Source organism: Ictalurus punctatus, chromosome 13 (assembly GCF_001660625.3).
Source record: "Ictalurus punctatus breed USDA103 chromosome 13, Coco_2.0, whole genome shotgun sequence".
In the NCBI taxonomy this organism is placed as follows: Eukaryota; Metazoa; Chordata; class Actinopteri; order Siluriformes; family Ictaluridae; genus Ictalurus; species Ictalurus punctatus.
This window is the reverse complement of record NC_030428.2, coordinates 604784-623275: the sequence shown is the minus strand read 5'-3', so window position 1 is coordinate 623275 and position 18492 is coordinate 604784. Positions and strand designations below refer to the sequence as shown.

At 41.7% G+C, this 18492-nt stretch overlaps 2 protein-coding genes across 4 annotated transcripts; both read right to left on the bottom strand.

Moving 5' to 3' along the window:
* Positions 1-2527: 2527 nt before the first annotated feature.
* Positions 2528-5133, bottom strand: LOC108261429 (probable phosphatase phospho1). 3 transcript variants are annotated; one of them, XM_017462324.3, is made up of 3 exons: positions 4977-5042; positions 4670-4831; positions 2528-4187 (listed from the first exon to the last, which is right to left on the bottom strand). In XM_017462324.3, the coding sequence occupies exon 3, from the start codon at positions 4168-4170 to the stop codon at positions 3433-3435; it is 738 nt and encodes a 245-aa protein (XP_017317813.2). In that variant the 5' UTR covers positions 4171-4187; positions 4670-4831; positions 4977-5042; the 3' UTR covers positions 2528-3432. The 3 variants fall into 3 exon arrangements, with proteins under 3 accessions (XP_017317813.2, XP_017317811.2, XP_017317812.2); XM_017462322.3 differs by lacking the exon at positions 4670-4831 and having other exon boundaries at positions 4977-5133; XM_017462323.3 differs by lacking the exon at positions 4670-4831 and having other exon boundaries at positions 4930-5069.
* A 2907-nt stretch (positions 5134-8040) lies between these two features.
* Positions 8041-15515, bottom strand: LOC108261430 (gap junction gamma-1 protein-like). Its single transcript, XM_017462325.3, has 2 exons — positions 15335-15515; positions 8041-9692 (listed from the first exon to the last, which is right to left on the bottom strand). Exon 2 carries the CDS (start codon positions 9659-9661, stop codon positions 8462-8464), a length of 1200 nt encoding a protein of 399 aa, XP_017317814.1. The 5' UTR covers positions 9662-9692; positions 15335-15515; the 3' UTR covers positions 8041-8461.
* Between the last annotated feature and the right edge of the window lie 2977 nt (positions 15516-18492).

Below are 18492 nucleotides of genomic sequence, written 5' to 3'. Positions count from 1 at the left end.
CACCCTGCTTATTTGTGAGAAATGTCTTCCGTCTTGTCACGCTACTCCATAGTCCAGACGTCTTCAGAATACGGCAGATTGTTTGTCACATGCAAGAAGTGACCTGTACCCTCCACAAATATGTAATATGTTTTTTCCTTGTCCTGTCATTAACTTTAGAAGCTCATCCTGACCGTGGAAATGTCCCTGTGGTGCCAAATATTCTCACGTATCGATTGATGACACTTTTCTCAGTATTCCATGACCTTTGATATTCATTTATACCAATCTCCTGGTCAGTATCTTTCATCAATAAGATCTTGTAGATGGTTTTTTTCAGCTCCTCACAGACCATGGGTATGCCAGTAAGGTGCAACTACAAAAGCTTCATAGAAATCCTCCAGGCTCAGATGATTTATATTTCTGTATGCTACTTAGCGTTGGACATGATTTTGATGCTGATCGGTTAACTCTGGACACCGCTACACCACCCATAGTGAAAGGGTCTTATAATCATGTATTTGATTTTCTCATGAATTCTGATGGTTTCAAGGTCACATGAATGACGGGGAACGGTCTGACATGATTTTATCTTCATTTCTGGATTTACGTCACAAAAACCATGAGAACCTGCATAGACCTTTTTATATCCGCCCTATCTCTGTATCCATCCGTCCATGTCCAGCTTTCCATCCATTCGTTCATCTGTCCCTTCATTTATCAGTGCAGTCTGTCCTCTCATTAATCTCTCCCTTCATCCACTCATACCTCTAAACATCTCTCTGTTCATCTCTGCATCCATCCAAGCCCATATCCATCCATTCTTTCACGGATCTCTCTACCTATACTTCTCTTTATTCATCTGTCCATCCATCCAAGCCCATATCCATCCATGCTTTCATGGATCCATCTACCTATACTTCTCTTTATTCATCTGTCCATCCATCCAACCCCATATCCATCCATTCTTCCATGTATCCATCTACCTATACATCTTTTTATTCATCTGTCCATCCAGCTGTGCCAGTCTATCAATCCATCGCACTCATCCCACCAGACAAAGATTAGCCAGAATTCCCACACTGTGCTGACTCTGCTGCTGGGAGGTGCTTCTCCACTCAAGCTGATGGAGTAATGGAATGGTCTGTTTACTGGATGTTTCATTGTATTTCTCGTCTCTCGCGTTACAGGCGATTGGTTTGTTGAAATGTTCCCAAAACTATTTCTGTTCATGAGCAGGTCAGATGAGTTCAGAGAGAGAGAGAGAGAGAGAGAGAGAGAGAGAGAGAGAGAGAGAGAGAGATTTTATTGTCCTTTGCCTCCACCTTGTGGACATAGCTGATATCTACAGGTGAAACAAATGAGATTCACACTTTTTTTTGCCTTTTGATGTTTAATTCTTATTTGCATAAATCAGTAGAATAAAGATAAATTCTTAGAACATTTTTTCTCCTTTTAAATACAATCAGTTAATACAGTAAAACTCTCCATTTAATAATAATAATCATTTCCTTTTTGTCTAATGGCTTTTATCCCTTTTCATTGCTAAGATCTCATGCACATAATAAATAAAAACATATATTAGCATATATAATAACATGTTAATATATATTCACAGTGTACTGATGGTGGTGTTTATGACACAAAGTGAGGTCGTTCCCTTAGAATTAGAGAGTGTTAGTGTACTACGTAGTGTAACATATGATTGTGTTATCATTTATAACACTTCTGTAATAATATGGAGAGAGAGAGCGAGAGAGAGAGGGAGGGAGAGAGAGAGAGAGAGAGAGAGGTCTAAATGAAACTTTTTTAAATTCCCAATGTCCACATACACCTTTGTGGAGCACCACTAGGTGGCGCTAAACCCCCTCTCAGACCCCTACCTCAATAAATGTCATGCTTAATATTGAAACCTTCACCTGAAGGTCAATACAATATTCAAGACACAATATAGGATAAAGATACGACAAACATTTTTCATACACACACAACTGTTCTTTCATGCTTTGACATAACGACGTCATAATCCATAATTAGACTTTATGTGCTGAGTTATGATTAAAAATAATATATTCTTATTACGTAATTACTTTGGTTTCACAGCGGATCACGAGGACTTGAAGAGCACCTGTAGTTTATTCTGCTTACAAAGTCATCAGGCATGAGGAGTCCGGGTGGAAAGACGAGACGAGACGAGGAAAGAAATCGGAAACTACGCGAGGACGGATAAGCCAGCGCAGCTGAAAACAAGATAAGATACGACGGAAAGCAAGATAAGATGAGGAACGACGAGACAAAACAACACACGCTAAGGAAACCTGCGATGGGTCGATGAAAAAAAAGAAATCAAGGAACGACAGGATGAGATAAAATCATGCGAGACAAATGAGATAAGGAAAAAAAATGAGAGTATTAGTGATTATTTTCCTATAACAGAAAGACACCGGGTGATTCGTTCCTGATGTAGTGACAGGGTTACCCGTCTGAAAAAAACCCCCACTACAATCCATCCGAATAATGGACTTTAAAGGTTTCCATCACATTCCTATAGGTTTCCATTAGGAGTTTTATTGGTTACTATTAAATACCACTACAGCCCAGAAGGGCCATCTTTCATGGGTCGATGATTAGCATCAAAATAAAATGAGACAAACCATCAGAAACCATTAGGGACAGGACATTCCATTAAACTACCATTACAGACCATCAGAAACACACTAAAATCCATTAAGAAGCAGGAAAAAAACTCTGCGTCTGGTTGTTTATTATGGCTCTAAACCTACGTTCACGCTAGCAAGTGATATTCACTTGTAGTTTGTGCTTGTGGGCGTGGCCTACATGGTGTTTTAAAAAAATTGCTCTGATCATATAGTAGTAGCTATATAACACGCTAATTAGTGTGAATTTTTTTAGAAAATGGTTTGTTTTTACACAAACAGCACAACACATGCTGATAATTAGCATACACAAGAGACTAGTGTGTGTGTGTGTGTGTGTGTGTGTGTGTGTGTGTGTGTGTGTGTGTAAGTGGAATTAGCTTGAGAGGGACTAGCCTCTGTGTGCATGAGCATTTGGAACTAGCCTCCGTATGAATGCGTCTGTGTTAAATAGATTAGTGTTCATGTGTGTATTATCAGTATGAGTGTGGGTGTGTGTGTGTGTGTGTGTGTGTGTGTGTGTGTGTGTGTGATAGAGTTCAGGAAGACATTAATAAAAGTTAGCCTTGCATTAGCCTTTAGCCTTTGATTGTTGGAGGTTTAACGTCCTCAGAACTCCTCCTTTTTTCTGGTTCTTTCCGCACTCTGAACTTTTATATTCTGGCGAGGCTCATGCAAGGCTAATCATGTCTCAGCTGCTGGTTTGTGTGTGTATTAGGTATCTGTGTGTGTCATTTAATCTCCTTCCTTCCGCCTTATTCTTTTCGAACTCGTTCACTCGTTCCGCTCGAGCCGGTTATTTCTCCTGCAAGATCTCCTTCAGGAAGTCCACCACGTCTTCGCCTCGTTCCCAGGGCATCAGCGAGGGTTTATACACGCCCGGCTGCGTTTTGCAGAGATCCTGAATGATCCTGTGCATGGGGAAACCTCTCCGAGGGAAAACCGTGTCGTGTTGTCCCAACGCTAGCGTGGGACAGACGTCGTTTTCTCCGTCCCCTATATAAAACACCTTTTGGAACGGTTCCCCTCGCTCCATCACCCTTTCGCTCATGTAGTCTCTCAGGACGACCTGCTTGCACATGTTCTCTGGGCACTTGGCGCACGTGTGGGAGTGGAAAGGGCGCAAGACGAGGCGTCCGTTGATGTCGAATTCTGCCGGGTTGGTGAAAACCTTGGCGAAAAGCTTGCGAGCACCGAGGTGCTGTAACCAAGTCTCGATAAAGTACGAGTTAGCGTCCGAGACGACGACGCACTCGAAGTCGTCCCGAGCCAGCAGGAAGTCGAGAAGCGCCGCTCCGCCCGGAGAGGTCGGGATTTGCTCGATTTCCGCCCGGATGGCGTCCTCGGTGACGCCGCACTCGCTCAGGAACGTCAAGATTCTCTGTGAGTGCTTAAAGAAGAATCCGGGACGGCAACTATCGCTCAGGGACGCGGGGAGCTTTTTTAACGGCGTGGCACGGACCACAGAGTCGTCGCTGTTCTCGGCGATCAGCGTCTCGTCGAAGTCAAAGAAAAACAGGAAGCGGGCGGCCATCTTGATGGTTTTCCTCTCTGCCAAATAAAATGGAGGAAGAAATAATTAGGATATTGCTATAGAGCGCGTCGACAGGAACTGGATAAGAACATCGTGTGGGTTTGAAACACGTGAAATATATTTTGCCGAGTTGTTAGTTGGTGCGTATTAGCGTGAACGCAAATAATAATGAAATAATAATAATGATAAAAGTTTACCTCAGAATTTTATCGTAAAATACATCTTTTGCACCATTAAAGACCACATATTAGTTATCAATATCGACAAGCAAGTTAACAATTTTAAAAAAGAAAAATATTTAACAATAAATACATTTAAAAAAGAAATGTAACAAAATAATAATAATAATAATAATAATAATAATAATGATAATGATAATAATATTGAAAATAATAATAATAATGACAACAATAATAATAATAATAAAAATAATAATAATAATAATAATAATAATGACAATAATAATAATAATAACAACAACAACAACAACAACAATCACAGGTTTCAGCTGCATCCGTGCTTGGACCCCTAAAATTACTGGGAGCTCATTCTCTGATTCTCTGCGCGCGCTGCTGGGAACTTTGTGAACGGAAGAGCGAGCGCGCGCCGGAATGAAGCCTGCATTGCCGTACAGCGCGTGCACTGAAAATATACCCCTCCTCTAAACACACACACACACACACACACATACACACACAGAACGAGAGAGATAGAGACAGACAGGAGGATATCACACTGAAATAAGAATCTAGAACAAACCGGAAAGAACAGAATAGCGGCAGTGATATGAACAGCAGTAACAGTACCGGTTGAAGGTCGCGCGGTTTTCGGCTGCGTCGCGCGAGCTCCGGGACATCGCTGCCTCACCGGACTGAGCGCGAGAAGGGGGCGGACAGGACACGCTGATGACGTCAGACTCGGCCGCGACAGCGCGTCGCCTGACGTCATAAATATTGACATTGCCGAGGATTTTGTTTACATATGAAGACCAGGAGGATAAAAACAGATAGATAGAGACATAGATAGAGAGAGAGAGATAGATAGATAGACAGGCAGAGAGAGAGAGAGATAGATAGAGAGAGAGAGAGAGAGAGAGAGAGAGAGAGAGAGATAGGCTGGATGCTAACTAACTTCCTTTTACGTAATTCTGATAAGACAGAAGAACTTGTACTAGGACCGCGTGTAGCTAGAAGTAATCTTTCTGATCACAGTAACTCTGGATGGTCTTTCTGTTTCATCATGTGCAGCAGTTAAAGACCTTGGAGTGATTATTGACTCCAGTCTATCATCTGATGCTCATGTAGATAATATTACTAGGATAGTCTTCTTTCATCTCAGAAATATTTCTAAAATAAGAAACATATTGTCACTACATGATGCAGAAATATTAGTTCATGCTTTCGTCACCTCTAGACTAGATTACTGTAATGCCATACTGTCTGGATGTTCCAGTAGGAGCATAAACAAACTCCAGTTAGTCCAGAATGCAGCTGCTAGAGTCCTAACTAGAACCAGAAGATACGACCACATCACCCCGATCTTATCCACACTGCATTGGCTCCCAGTGAAATCTCGCATTGATTATAAAATACTTTTATTAACCTATAAAGCACTAAACGGTCTCGCGCCACAGTATCTAAGCGTCCTTTTGGTTTTCTATGATCCTCCATGCCTACTTAGATCAAAAGATGCAGGCTATTTGTTGGTACCTGGAATAGTGAAGGCTACAGCAGGGGGAAGAGCTTTCTCTTATAGAGCCCCACAGTTATGGAACAGTCTTCCTATTAGTGTTCGGGACTCAGGCACAGTCTCAGTGTTTAAGTCTAGGCTTAAAACATGTTTATTTACTCAAGCCTACCCTGACTAGACTTTCTGTTATACTAATTCCCAGGCCTAATAATCTCTTCTCTTCCTCTGTCCTTTTGTTGAGCCACACACGATTTTATGGAGATACTAGAGATCCTGATCCTTTCTGCCTCTGGATGGAGCTCAAATCTACTCCAATTCCAGCTGGGACTACGGCTGCTCCTAACGCCATACAGACTTCATATAAATCAATAATGAATTTTTTCACACTATCTGTTGTTACCCAGATGAGGATGGGTTCCTTCTGAGTCTGGTTCCTCTCAAGGTTTCCTCCTCTTAACATCTTAGGGAGTTTTTCCTCACCACCGTCGCCACTCAGTGTCTTGCTCAGTTGGGATAAATTTGCACCTTTAATATCTGTACACCGTGTTGATATTTCTGTAAAGCTGCTTTGAGACAATGTCTATTGTAAATAGCGCAATACAAATAAAACTGAATTGAATTGAACAGGCAGAGAGATAGATAGAGAGATAGAAATATAAACACACACACACACACATCATTAGTCCACTGTGAGCGCGTCCCAAAGCACACTCCCTATTCACTAGCTCTACAGGCCACAGATACTCTTCACTATGAGTGTACATGACTACAACTGTTAGATTAGTGCACTATATCCTAGGGAATACAGAGTGGATTTGGATACTGCCCATGTCTCTGTCTTTCTCTCATAACAATATAACACACACACACACACTCACACTCACACACTCAGTGCATGACCTGGGGGTATGATGACCTTGTCCGGATGAAAGGTGGTTTGTAATTGAGCTGTGCTGACAGCAGGCCCCTGTACATGTGTTCTCCGTGTACAATGGACTCTTATATAATCCGAATACAAATGTAATAATCACTGAGCACATCTCACATAATCAAACCCCAAAAAATACACTTATTTTCCTCAGAATGTCCAGACTGAACAAACCAGACCTGTGTCTCAAATCGTATACTCACGCATTACCCCTACCCTAGACTGCTTTTCAGTATTAACATTACCTGACGCTTTCATTTCCTGCTTAGTGTTCTATTCTAATTAGTGGTTTTAGTATACAGTATGTCACAAAAGTGAGTGCACCCCTCACATTTGTGTAAATATTTGATTATATCTTTTCATGTGACAACACTGAAGAAATGACACTTTGCTGCAATGTAAAGTAGTGAGTGTACAGCTTGTGTAACAGTGTAAATTTGCTGTCCCCTCAAATTAACTCAACACACAGCCATTAATGTCTAAACCGCTGGCAACAAAAGTGAGTACACCCCTAAGTGAAAATGTCCAAATTGGACCCAATTAGCCATTTTCCCTCCCCGGTGTCATGTGACTTGTTAGGGTTACAAGTTCTCAGGGTTGAGTTTTTAAGCACAGTATTGAGCAAATACATGCATGTTGTTAACTAGCTTCCATGCTAATGAGAGGACGTTCTGATAATTCAATAAAAAGATTATTTAGTATTTTGTTCTTTCAAAGTGACCTCGTCAGTCACTATTACACTATCAATCATAAATGTAGAAAAACAAAAACAACACGAGTAAACAACTTTACTTTTCTTCGTCACATGATCTTCAGAAAATTCAGACGGCGCGACCTCCTGTCATGACGTACGGAACGTTCCAGATATTTAAGAGATATATTTGAGCATCGCGCTATACGTGATGTAGATGTGGATTGAATGTTTTATCTGAAACATGCACGGAGGTTGCTGTTAAGGAAAATTCACCCGAGTTACTTGTCCAGTGATTGGTCCGTTCACCTAATGTGTGCACCTGTTCTCTAATCTCTTAGATGAGATCGGTCCGAAACCACGGCGTTTGATTAGTGACAACCGTGTTCAGACCTAGCCCCGCCCACAAATCATGAGAACTAACGTTAACTTATACTTTTAGCTAAAAAATTGTGCCAGTCGCCTCGGCCACCGGCTCCCTGCTCCACCAAATTAATATTCATGATCCTGCTGTCAACTGAAACGTCACGTCAGGGGAAATAAAAAAAAACCTTACAAGCAGTAAATATAAAGTATTTTATTGCTCCGGGCTGAACAAGGAACTTTCTGACAAAGAATCCGTGTTTCAAACCTAATGAGAAGAAAATAAAACATTACAAGAACTTACAGGCGCGTAATAGCAGCACAAACAAATGAGAAGAAGAAAAGAAGAACAACAGCAACTCAGCTTTAACAGAAAGAATCAATAACAAGAAGTCCTCATGCTAGCAGCGTGTGGATGCTGTGCGTGCGCACGCTGCTGCTCTTCTCCTGAGACAGCAAAAGAAAACAAAAACAACATAAACGGTCTCTGCATGTTTCTTTCACCGGCTGTGTTTACGAGGCCTGCGGATACAGGTTTACTGCCGTTACCCACAATCCTCTGTACAGGTCTCAGAGTTCAGCTTTGGTGTTGGGGCGTTTGGATCTCCTCCGTCTGCGTCTCAGATCCAAACAGACGGCTTCCCTTCGTCCGACTTGCTGTCGCTGCGGCGGCTGCCTCCTCGAGACCCTCTGCTTCTGTTTCGCTTGTTTCGTTCACGTTCACGTTGTTTCCTCTTGTCATGCTGTTGCTTTGCCTTTCTGTTCTTTTCCTCTGGTTTCTGGACCTGGACAAAGTCGTCTTCTGTGCTTCCGTACTGTTGCTGATGCTCCCTGGGTGACTCCTCCTCCTCCTTTTGTTTAAATGGCGCCATTTCTGCCTTCACAGCGATGTCGTAGTCCGGCGGCGCTGAAGGAGACGACCGGGATGGCGCGTACCCGCCGTATCCTCCGTGTCTGTTATCCTCGCATGCAGCGAGGTTGTCATCCGGGCCGTCACGCCGCTTTCTGGCCAGCAGGAGGTTGAACATGGTGCTCAGTCCGAGATGGTGCATCTCCCAGACGTTGAGCAGCAAACAGAATATGGTCACGGCGTACATGATGAACAAAAAGATCGTCTTCTCAGTCGGACGTGAGATAAAACAATCCACGAGGTGAGGGCACGGTTTGCTCGAGCACACATAAAGACCCGGGACGGTGAAACCGTAAAGTGCGTACTGACTGATCAGGAAGCACATTTCTAAAGCGCACCGAACCACCAGCTGGATGATGTAAACCCTCATCAGTCCGTCTTGCTGGATACGCTGCCGTCCGTCGTGTCGTGCTTTTGTACCACTTCCCGTCGCACCCGAAGGTGTACTGTCGTTCTGGATTTCCGTTTCGATGGTCACATCGTAAAGCATCGGATCTTCCTCCTGGTCCTCTTCGGCATCCTCCAGACCTCGGTTCTGACGTCTGTCCAGGTCAAACGTTCTGCTCTTGGAAGATTTCCTAACCACGCCCTCTTTGCCTTCCTCCAACCGTGCGATCTTGTTGACGGCGTAGCCGAGGTACACCAGAGAGGGCGTGGACACCAGAATGATATGGAATACCCAGAAGCGGACATGCGAAAGCGGCGCGAAGGTATCGTAGCACATGTTCTCGCAGCCCGGCTGTTCTGTGTTGCAGGCAAACTTGCTCTGCTCATCGTAGTAGATGGACTCGCCGCCAACGGCAGTGAGAACGATCCGGAACACCACGAGGACCGTGAGCCACATTTTCCCCACGAATGTCGAGTGGTTGTGAATTTCCTCTAAGAGGCGGGTTAAGAAGCTCCAGCTCATGGTGACTCAGAACCCGAGTGACTCGGCCACACTGCACAAAGAGAAAGAAACAAAAACAGACAGAAAGAACACAAACTGTCACATGGGTGATGTTTACTGTTTACGTGTTTAACTGATATGAAACTAGCAGTGACTCACAAATCCTCCTAAATATTATCAAAAATAAACGCCACTGAAACTGAAGTCTTTTCATTGTCAGATTTTCACACAGGTCCTAAACATAGATAAAGAGGACCAATTAAACATAAATATTACACTTGGTCATTTATTTATTGAGGAAAATGATCCAATGTGACATATCTGCCAGCGGCAAAAGTATGTGAACGTCGAGGATTGAAGCTGAAATTCTATGGAGGAAATTCTAAAGGGTTCACAAACTTTCAAGCAGCACTGTATATGGTTACATGATCACGCTATACCAGTTTAGAAGAATTGGGCAGTAGCTGTGGGACAACACCAGCCCCGAGCAGCTGTGATCTACAGAGCCCCAGATCAGGTCGGGGGAATTTCTACACAGATCATTATGTTTCCATTGTTTTGTTTTGGGAGAATTTATTATAAATGTTTTATAAACGTATTGTATTATAAACGTCTGCCAGCAAACTCTAAAGAGCCGTTCAGTTATACCGACTAATTTTATTAGGCTGCAGATTGAATCCCAAAATCCCACCGCAAAGTATTCTGACAAATATAATGTTCCATGTTGGACTTCCGGCTGAGCGATAGATGGAGTACGACGCAAGTTTTGGAGCTCCTGCAACAACCTTTAATATAATGTTATAGGCACTTTTTTGTGGAGTGTTTTTGTTGTAAGTCGTGTCCAACACCTTAATCTTCACTTCTGATGTCCAAAATGCTAGCAAAAGCCAAAGGCAGGAATGTTTCGTCTACTCCGCTTCAGCGGCCTGCTCCACACGCCGCATCCTGAACTCGTAGTGATGCCTCCTCCCCTGCGAAGGTGTTGTTATGCCCGCTGTCCCCCCTGATTTCAAGGAGGAGCTCCTCTCTTCACTCCGACACGAAATGCCGGCCATTTTCAAAACCGAGCTCCAGGCAGCCTTGGGCGAAAACTTGGCCTCTATTAAGGAAGAGCTACAGACCGTAAAGGCAGAATTAACAGTCAGTATTACGGTTATCCAGTCGGAGGTGAGCACCTTGAAGAATACCGTGGGTAAGATGGAAACTTCACTCTCCACCTGCTGTGATGACATCACTATGCTTCAGGCTAAAGTGGAGCGCCTTTCTGTCGAGCTGGGGAGGGTGGAAAATAAGTGCGAGGATCTCAAGGCTAGATCATGGCGCAAAAATCTGAGAATCGTAGGTGTCCCTGAAAAATCGACCAGCACGTCCACACCAGCAGCTGTTTCCACTCTGCTTAAAGAGGCTTTTAAGATGGACAAAGAGCCACTTCTGGACCATGCTCATCGCAGTCTGCAGCCGAAGCCCAAACCCGGTGAGCACTCCCGTCCTTTAATCGCTCGACTCCATTATCATGCGGGCTGTGTGGACATCCTGCGGTGGGCCAGAGCCCAACAATGGATGAAGGTTGGTGACATGGTTATCTCTATCTTTCCCGATCATACCGCGAAGACAGCCCGTGCTCGTGCTGCCTTCAATGACTGCCGTCGCCAGCTCCGTGAGATACCGGGAATACAGTTTGGTCTGCTTTATCTGGCGCGTCTCCGTGTTACACATGACGGAACCGAGAGGGAGTTTAAATCCACAGAGGACGCCAGAGCCTTCATTAAGACACTGATCAAGTAAGAAAACTGATAACATAACAGGCTGATTATCCGTCTGCAGAAGTGAAATGGCTATTGAACTATTGACTCTACAACACATTATGGTGCAGTGACTATGTTTATGTGCCTTGATCTTTATCATTGTTTAGTTTGCAAGAGCCCGACCTTGGTTGACCATTACCATTGGGTCAATAGCTGTTGGCTTTTCTGTTAGGGATTTGACTCCTTGTGGAGTTTGCACTGGGTTCTCCATCGTTTGGGGATGGCGACGATGTAAGTGCCATGGGGAGGGGATATTCTTGGATACGCCTTCTGTACACATCCCCACAAGCCAGTATCTCCACCAATGGGATACAATCAACTTATTTTACTTTATCCCGTGGCACTCGACAGGGTTGTCCCTTGTCTCCTTTACTTTTTGCATTAGCTATAGAGCCCTTGTCAATTTATCTAAGGTCCTCCCTCTCTTTCACTGTGATATCACCTTTGGGAATGGAATTTAAACTATCTCTTTATGCGGATGATTTGTTACTGTATGCTTCCAGCCCAAGTCGCTCTTTACCAGGAATTCTCTCCTTTCTCCAGAGATTTGGTTCATTTTCAGGTTATAAAGTTAACATTTCCAAGAGTGAGTGCTATCCAGTTAATACTTTGGCATCACAACTAGATCAATCTGATATCCCCTTCAGACTGAGCCCCTCTGGCTTTAAGTGTTTAGGAATCAATATAAGCAGAACTCTGACTTCACTTTTCTCTGCTAACTTCTCCCCGTTGATGTCTGAAATCAAAACTGACCTTCAGCGATGGAGGTCTTCACCTCTGTCGCTTATAGGAAGGATTAACACGATAAAAATGAATATCCTGCCTAAGTTCCTCTTTTTATTTCAATGTCTCCCTCTATTCTTATCAAAGCGTTTTTTAAGACTATTGATCAGGACATTTCTCTCTTTTTATGGTGTGGAAAGACACCCAGAATAAGGAAGCCAATGCTTCAGAGATGTAAACTCAATGCTGGCCTGTCTCTCCCAAATTTCCAGCTGTATTGCTGGGCATCACATATTCATAAAATCTTATTTTGGTCGAGACCAGCGCATTCCCCATCGTGTACGTTAGAGGTACATTCATGTGGCTCGTCCTCTTCAATGGCTCTGCTTACCTCATCTACTTCTACCAACTTCTCTGGCTTTGCAGATAACCCAGTGGTTAGCTCAATTCTAAAAATCTGGTACCAGTTCAGGAAGAATTTTAAATTTGTTTCTGCGTCTACCTTAGCTCCATTACTGAAAAATCACTCATTCCAACCTGCACTATCTCACCCCACGTTTGCTATCTGGCATGACAAAGGTCTCAAAACCTTCAAAGATCTCTATAGGGACGGTGTTTTTCGTAGCTTTGCAGATCTGTCGAGTGAATTTCAGCTTCCACCATCCCATCTTTTTCGCTATTTCCAAGTTAGACACTGTGCAAAATCATTGTTTCCTACTTTTCCCTCTTCACCCCCAAATCAACTATGGGATGATTTTCTCTCTTCTGACCTTCTTCAGAAATCTCTTATTTCAAAAATTTATAATAAACTTTTATCCTACGACAGCTCACCTATCACTAAAATCAAGGTTGCTTGGGAGGGCGAATTGGGGTTGACCTTACATGAAGCCTGGTGGGACGTTGCCCTTAACAAGATCCACCCAAGTTCATCTTGTGCTCGTCTCTCTTTGATACAGTCCAAGGTATTGCACAGGATTCATTTCTCCAAAACACGTCTATCACAGATTTATCCCACTGTCATTGACAGATGTGATAAATGTCATGCCTCTCCCTGCAGCCTAACCCACATGTTCTATTCCTGCCCATTGTTATTCTCCTTCTGGCAGAAGTATTTCGATAGCATCTCAAAAGTACTGTCCATTACTGTTAAACCCTCTCCCCATATCGCCATATTTGGGTATCCGGAGGATTATAACAGGTACAACTCGAACCAATAAGATCTCTTGGCGTTCACTTCCTTGTTAGCAAGACGGCGCCTTCTTTTCCATTGGAAATCCATAAAGCCTCCCTCCAGTACTCAGTGGCTCAGGGATGTAATGTGTCTTCTAAAATTGGAAAAGATTAGGTACTCTCTGGGTGCCAACTCTGACAGGTTTTACAGGAAGTGGCAGCCTTTCTTAACTTTCTTCAAATCTCTGCCATCTTTGTCTTCTGATTGAGGGGACACTTTATTTATTTAAATTTTATTTAGTTTATTCATTTATTTAAATTTTTATTTAGTCGTTTAATTTTATTTTTATTATTATTTTCTTTTTGTTTTTATTGGGTATGTATATGTATATTTAAATTTTTTAGCTATTGATATTTTTTATTGAGTATGTATGAACGTATGAATGTGTGTTCTGATTTGTACAAAAAACAAGTTTGGCTCCCAATTTGTTTATTCACTGAGATATACAAAATAATCTCTGTAACTTTTTTCTCCTTTTATAAATGTGGTTCTCAGTGTACTGAAGTTTTTTTTTCCAATGTGCCATGTCCTTCAATAAAAATATTATATATATATTATATATATTATAATATATATAATATATATATTTTATAATATAATATTATAATATATATTATAATATATATATATATATATATATATATATATATATATATATTATATGTATATGTTATATGTTTCACGTTCAACATGTTTTTGAACGTGAAAATCTTTTAGCTATTTTTTTATTAACATTGAACATTTTATATATATATATATATATATATATATATATATATATATATATATATATATATAATATAAAATGTTCAATGTTAATAAAAAAAATAGATAAAAGATTTTCACGTTCAAAAACATGTTCACGCTCGCACACACACGTAATACTGTCATACGATAAACTTTCCCTTTTGTCTCTTTTCCTTTCTCAAATTAAAACTGTCTTCAACAATAAGAAATGCGCGCGCACACACACACACACACACACACACACACGCACTACATCCCAGAGCAAGGTTGTAAACAGTATCCTCACTTCCTCTGGAATAAGAAGTACACAGTGTTAGTTACTGAGGTGTTTATACAGCATGATATCACTGATGACTCTTACTGATGGAGACGGCGTATAAAGACGGAATTTTCCATCAGTCTGACGGAGCGGCATACCTCACACAAACTCCGCCCCCTTTCATGTGGATAAACTCCACCCACTTATTCTCAGCTGGAAAAGTGAATAGCGTGTGTGAACACGCACGGCCAAAACACGCCGAGAAAATGAACCGTGTTTACCGATAACAAACCAATCAGAAGTGACGATCTGTGTAATTAAAACGAGCGTATCTCTGAAACTAATTATTGCCGGATTTTATTCTAGATAAATCGTCGCGTTGTTTAACACTGAAAACGCATGGAATCATTTCTGCTATCTTCCACATGAATCTGATTAAATATTCATATATTTGTTGTGATCTAAATGATTAGAGGTGTGGTTTGGGACACAGTCGTATTTTCTCATTATACACCATATTGGATGTGAGGAGTGACAGGTTTGCAAAAGAACAACAAAACAATGTCATTCATGTATTTCTCCACATTCTAATGGAAATAAATAAAAAAAACGCCTTGCCCACTTACTAACAGAAATAATATCATATAACAAATATATATAGAGAGAGATTTTCTCAGGTTGTATCTACTAGCTATGAGCAATTATCATGATTTCAATACGCGTGTGTGTGTGTGTGTGTGTGTGTGTGTGTGTGTGTGTGTATTACAGTTTACTCAGCCTTCCTCACCTTACTCTGGTGTTTTTAGTGTTTTAGGATTAAGGACGTTGGAAAAGAGTGCAGAGGAATACCGGCTCTGTCCAAACTGGACATTTTCTCAGAGGGAGTTGAAGAAAAAGAAAACGATTAAAGTTATGTTCGGCAGCTTTACCTTTTGAAGAGGTCTCGTCTTGTCTTGGTTCGTCTCGTCTCGTCTCGGTTCGTCTCGTCTTGTCTCCTCTCGTCTCGGTTCGTCTCGCCTCTCGCTAAATCAATCAGCTGGTCACTTGGCTGCAGTCTTCAACACAGATTTGGGGACACTGCAGTTATCACTGAACAATAAGTGAAATTGTAGAATTCAGAATTCAGAATTCAACATACCTCAGCACTCAGAATTCTGTAGAATTCAGAATTTAGAATTCATTTCAATATTCTGTACACTTTGTAATGATTGGCTATGATGATGTCCTGTGAGAGAAAAACGCACTGTGTGTTTAATACTTGTGTGTTCGGGTGATAAAAAAAAGTAAACACCCATTCATTTAAACTGTTACTGTTGGATTTAAGGTTATCTGTTGCTATTGGGAGTACATGCAGTGACTGGGTAATTTGGGATACATGCATATATTTTTTCTTCTGTATATATGTGTCTTAGGATCATCACTGCTGTCCGTTGAGATACGCTGTCTAACCAGTGTTAAGCATTTTTTAGTGTGGAGAGGAGTTCTGCCATTCATAGTGAGAGGGAAGTGAGTGTGAGAGAGACGGAGGGAGAAAGAGATGGACAGAAGCTCTAATGGGGATTGATGGAGTTCTGGAGCGGTTACTTTCTTTTTGCCCCTAAATGCCTGCCAAAGGGTCCTTCAGGCTTTCTCTCTCTCCCTCTCTCTCCCTCACACACACACACACACACTCACACACACACACACACACACACACACTAATAGTGTTCTGGCAGCTCCATCTACAGCTCACTAATTGAAAGTGATTTCAATCTAAGTAGCATACAGAAATATAAATCATCTGATTTCTCCTTCTGTAAAATGAAGATCAGCGGCCTTGAAACCAGAGAAAAACAAACCCACAATTATTAGCCAAATGAAATGAAACGCACAAATCTACAGTACGCCGGTTGCATAAGTGTTTACACCTCTCCCAATTAATACTAATACATTAATGTGGGAATACCTTTTGCATTTATTACAGCAGTAAGTCTCTATCTCAGCTTTCCATGTTTTGTCTGGCATGGAGGTCTGGCTTTTGGACCATCCAGAGACTTTCTGAAGTCTTGGGTGTATGCTTTGGGTCGTTATCAAGATGGAAGGTGAAATTCCTCCAACCTTCTGAGCCAAAATTTGATTTGAAAAAGCTTGATATTTGGAGCTAGTAGTTATCTTACTAATCTCGACTAGCGCTCCAGTGCAAGCTGAAGAGCCCCAAAGCACGATGCTGCCACCACCATGCTTCACAGTAGATGTGATGGTCTTTGTATTATTAGTTGTGTTGTTTTGGCACCAGGCGTACGGTATCTTTTAGAAATTTACACAGGCTTGGATGTTTTAAGTTGCCGGGGAGGACTTAGTACTATGCAAAAGTAGGCAATCGCTTTGGGCCCCAAGAAGCCATTTAAATTATTCATGGTAAATAACGTAAACTGGACATTTTAAATATCCCTATTTTTTGGCCTAGGGGCCGCCAAATCCACCCTGCTTATTTGTGAGAAATGTCTTCCGTCTTGTCACGCTACTCCATAGTCCAGACGTCTTCAGAATACAGCAGATTGTTTGTCACATGCAAGGCGTGACCTGTACCCTCCACAAATATGTAATATGTTTTTTCCTTGTCCTGTCATTAACTTTAGAAGCTCATCCTGACCGTGGAAATGTCCCTGTGGTGCCAAATATTCTCACGTATTGATTGTTATTCCATGACCTTTGATATTCATTTATACCAATCTCCTGGTAAGTTTCTTAATCAATAAGATCCTGTAGATGTTTTTTTTCAGCTCCTCACAGACCATGGGTATGCCAGTAAGGTGCAACTACAAAAGCTTCATAGAAATCCTCCAGGCTCAGATGATTTATATTTCTGTATGCTACTTAGCGTTGGACGTGATTTTGATGCTGAACGGTTAACTCTGGACACCGCTACACCACCCATAGTGAAAGGGTCTTATAATCATGTATTTGATTTTCTCATGAATTCTGATGGTTTCAAGGTCACATGAATGACGGGGAACGGTCTGACATGCTTTTATCTTCATTTCTGGATTTACTTCACAAAAACCATGAGAACCTGCATAGACCTTTTTATATCCGCCCTATCTCTGTATCCATCCGTCCATGTCCAGCTTTCCATCCATTCGTTCATCTGTCCCTTCATTTATCAGTGCGGTCTGTCCTCTCATTAATCTCTCCCTTCATCCACTCATACCTCTAAACATTTCTCTGTTCATCTCTCCATCCATCCAAGCCCATATCCATCCATTCTTTCATGGATCTCTCTACCTATACTTCTCTTTATTCATCTGTCCATCCATCCAACCCCATATCCATCCATTCTTTCATCGATCCATCTACCTATACATCTCTTTATTCATCTGTCCATCCAGCTGTGCCAGTCTATCAATCCATCCCACCCATCCCACCAGACAAAGATTAGCCAGAATTCCCACACTGTGCTGACTCTGCTGCTGGGAGGTGTTTCTCCACTCAAGCTGATGGAGTAATGGAACGGTCCATCAGATGGCCAGATGGACTCAACCAGAGAGGCAAGTCATCAAGGGTGTTCAAATCAGTACTGGAACACAGCTAGAGAGATTTGTCCTGTTTTCTATTGACCAAGGAGATAATTGGATGTTTCATTGTATTTCTCGTCTCTCGCGTTACAGGCGATTGGTTTGTGGAAATGTTCCCAAAACTATTTCTGTTCATGAGCAGGTCAGATGAGTTCAGAGAGAGAGAGAGAGAGAGAGAGAGAGAGAGAGAGAGAGAGAGAGAGAGAGAGAGAGAGAGAGATTTTATTGTCCTTTGCCTTTGGACATAGCTGATATCTACAGCTGTCACAAATGAGATTCACACTTTTTTTTGCCTTTTGATGTTTAATTCTTATTTGCATAAATCAGTAGAATAAAGATAAATTCTTAGAACATTTTTTCTCCTTTTAAATACAATCAGTTAATACAGTAAAACTCTCCATTTAATAATAATAATCATTTCCTTTTTGTCTAATGGCTTTTATCCCTTTTCATTGCTAAGATCTCATGCACATAATAAATAAAAACATATATTAGCATATATAATAACATGTTAATATATATTCACAGTGTAC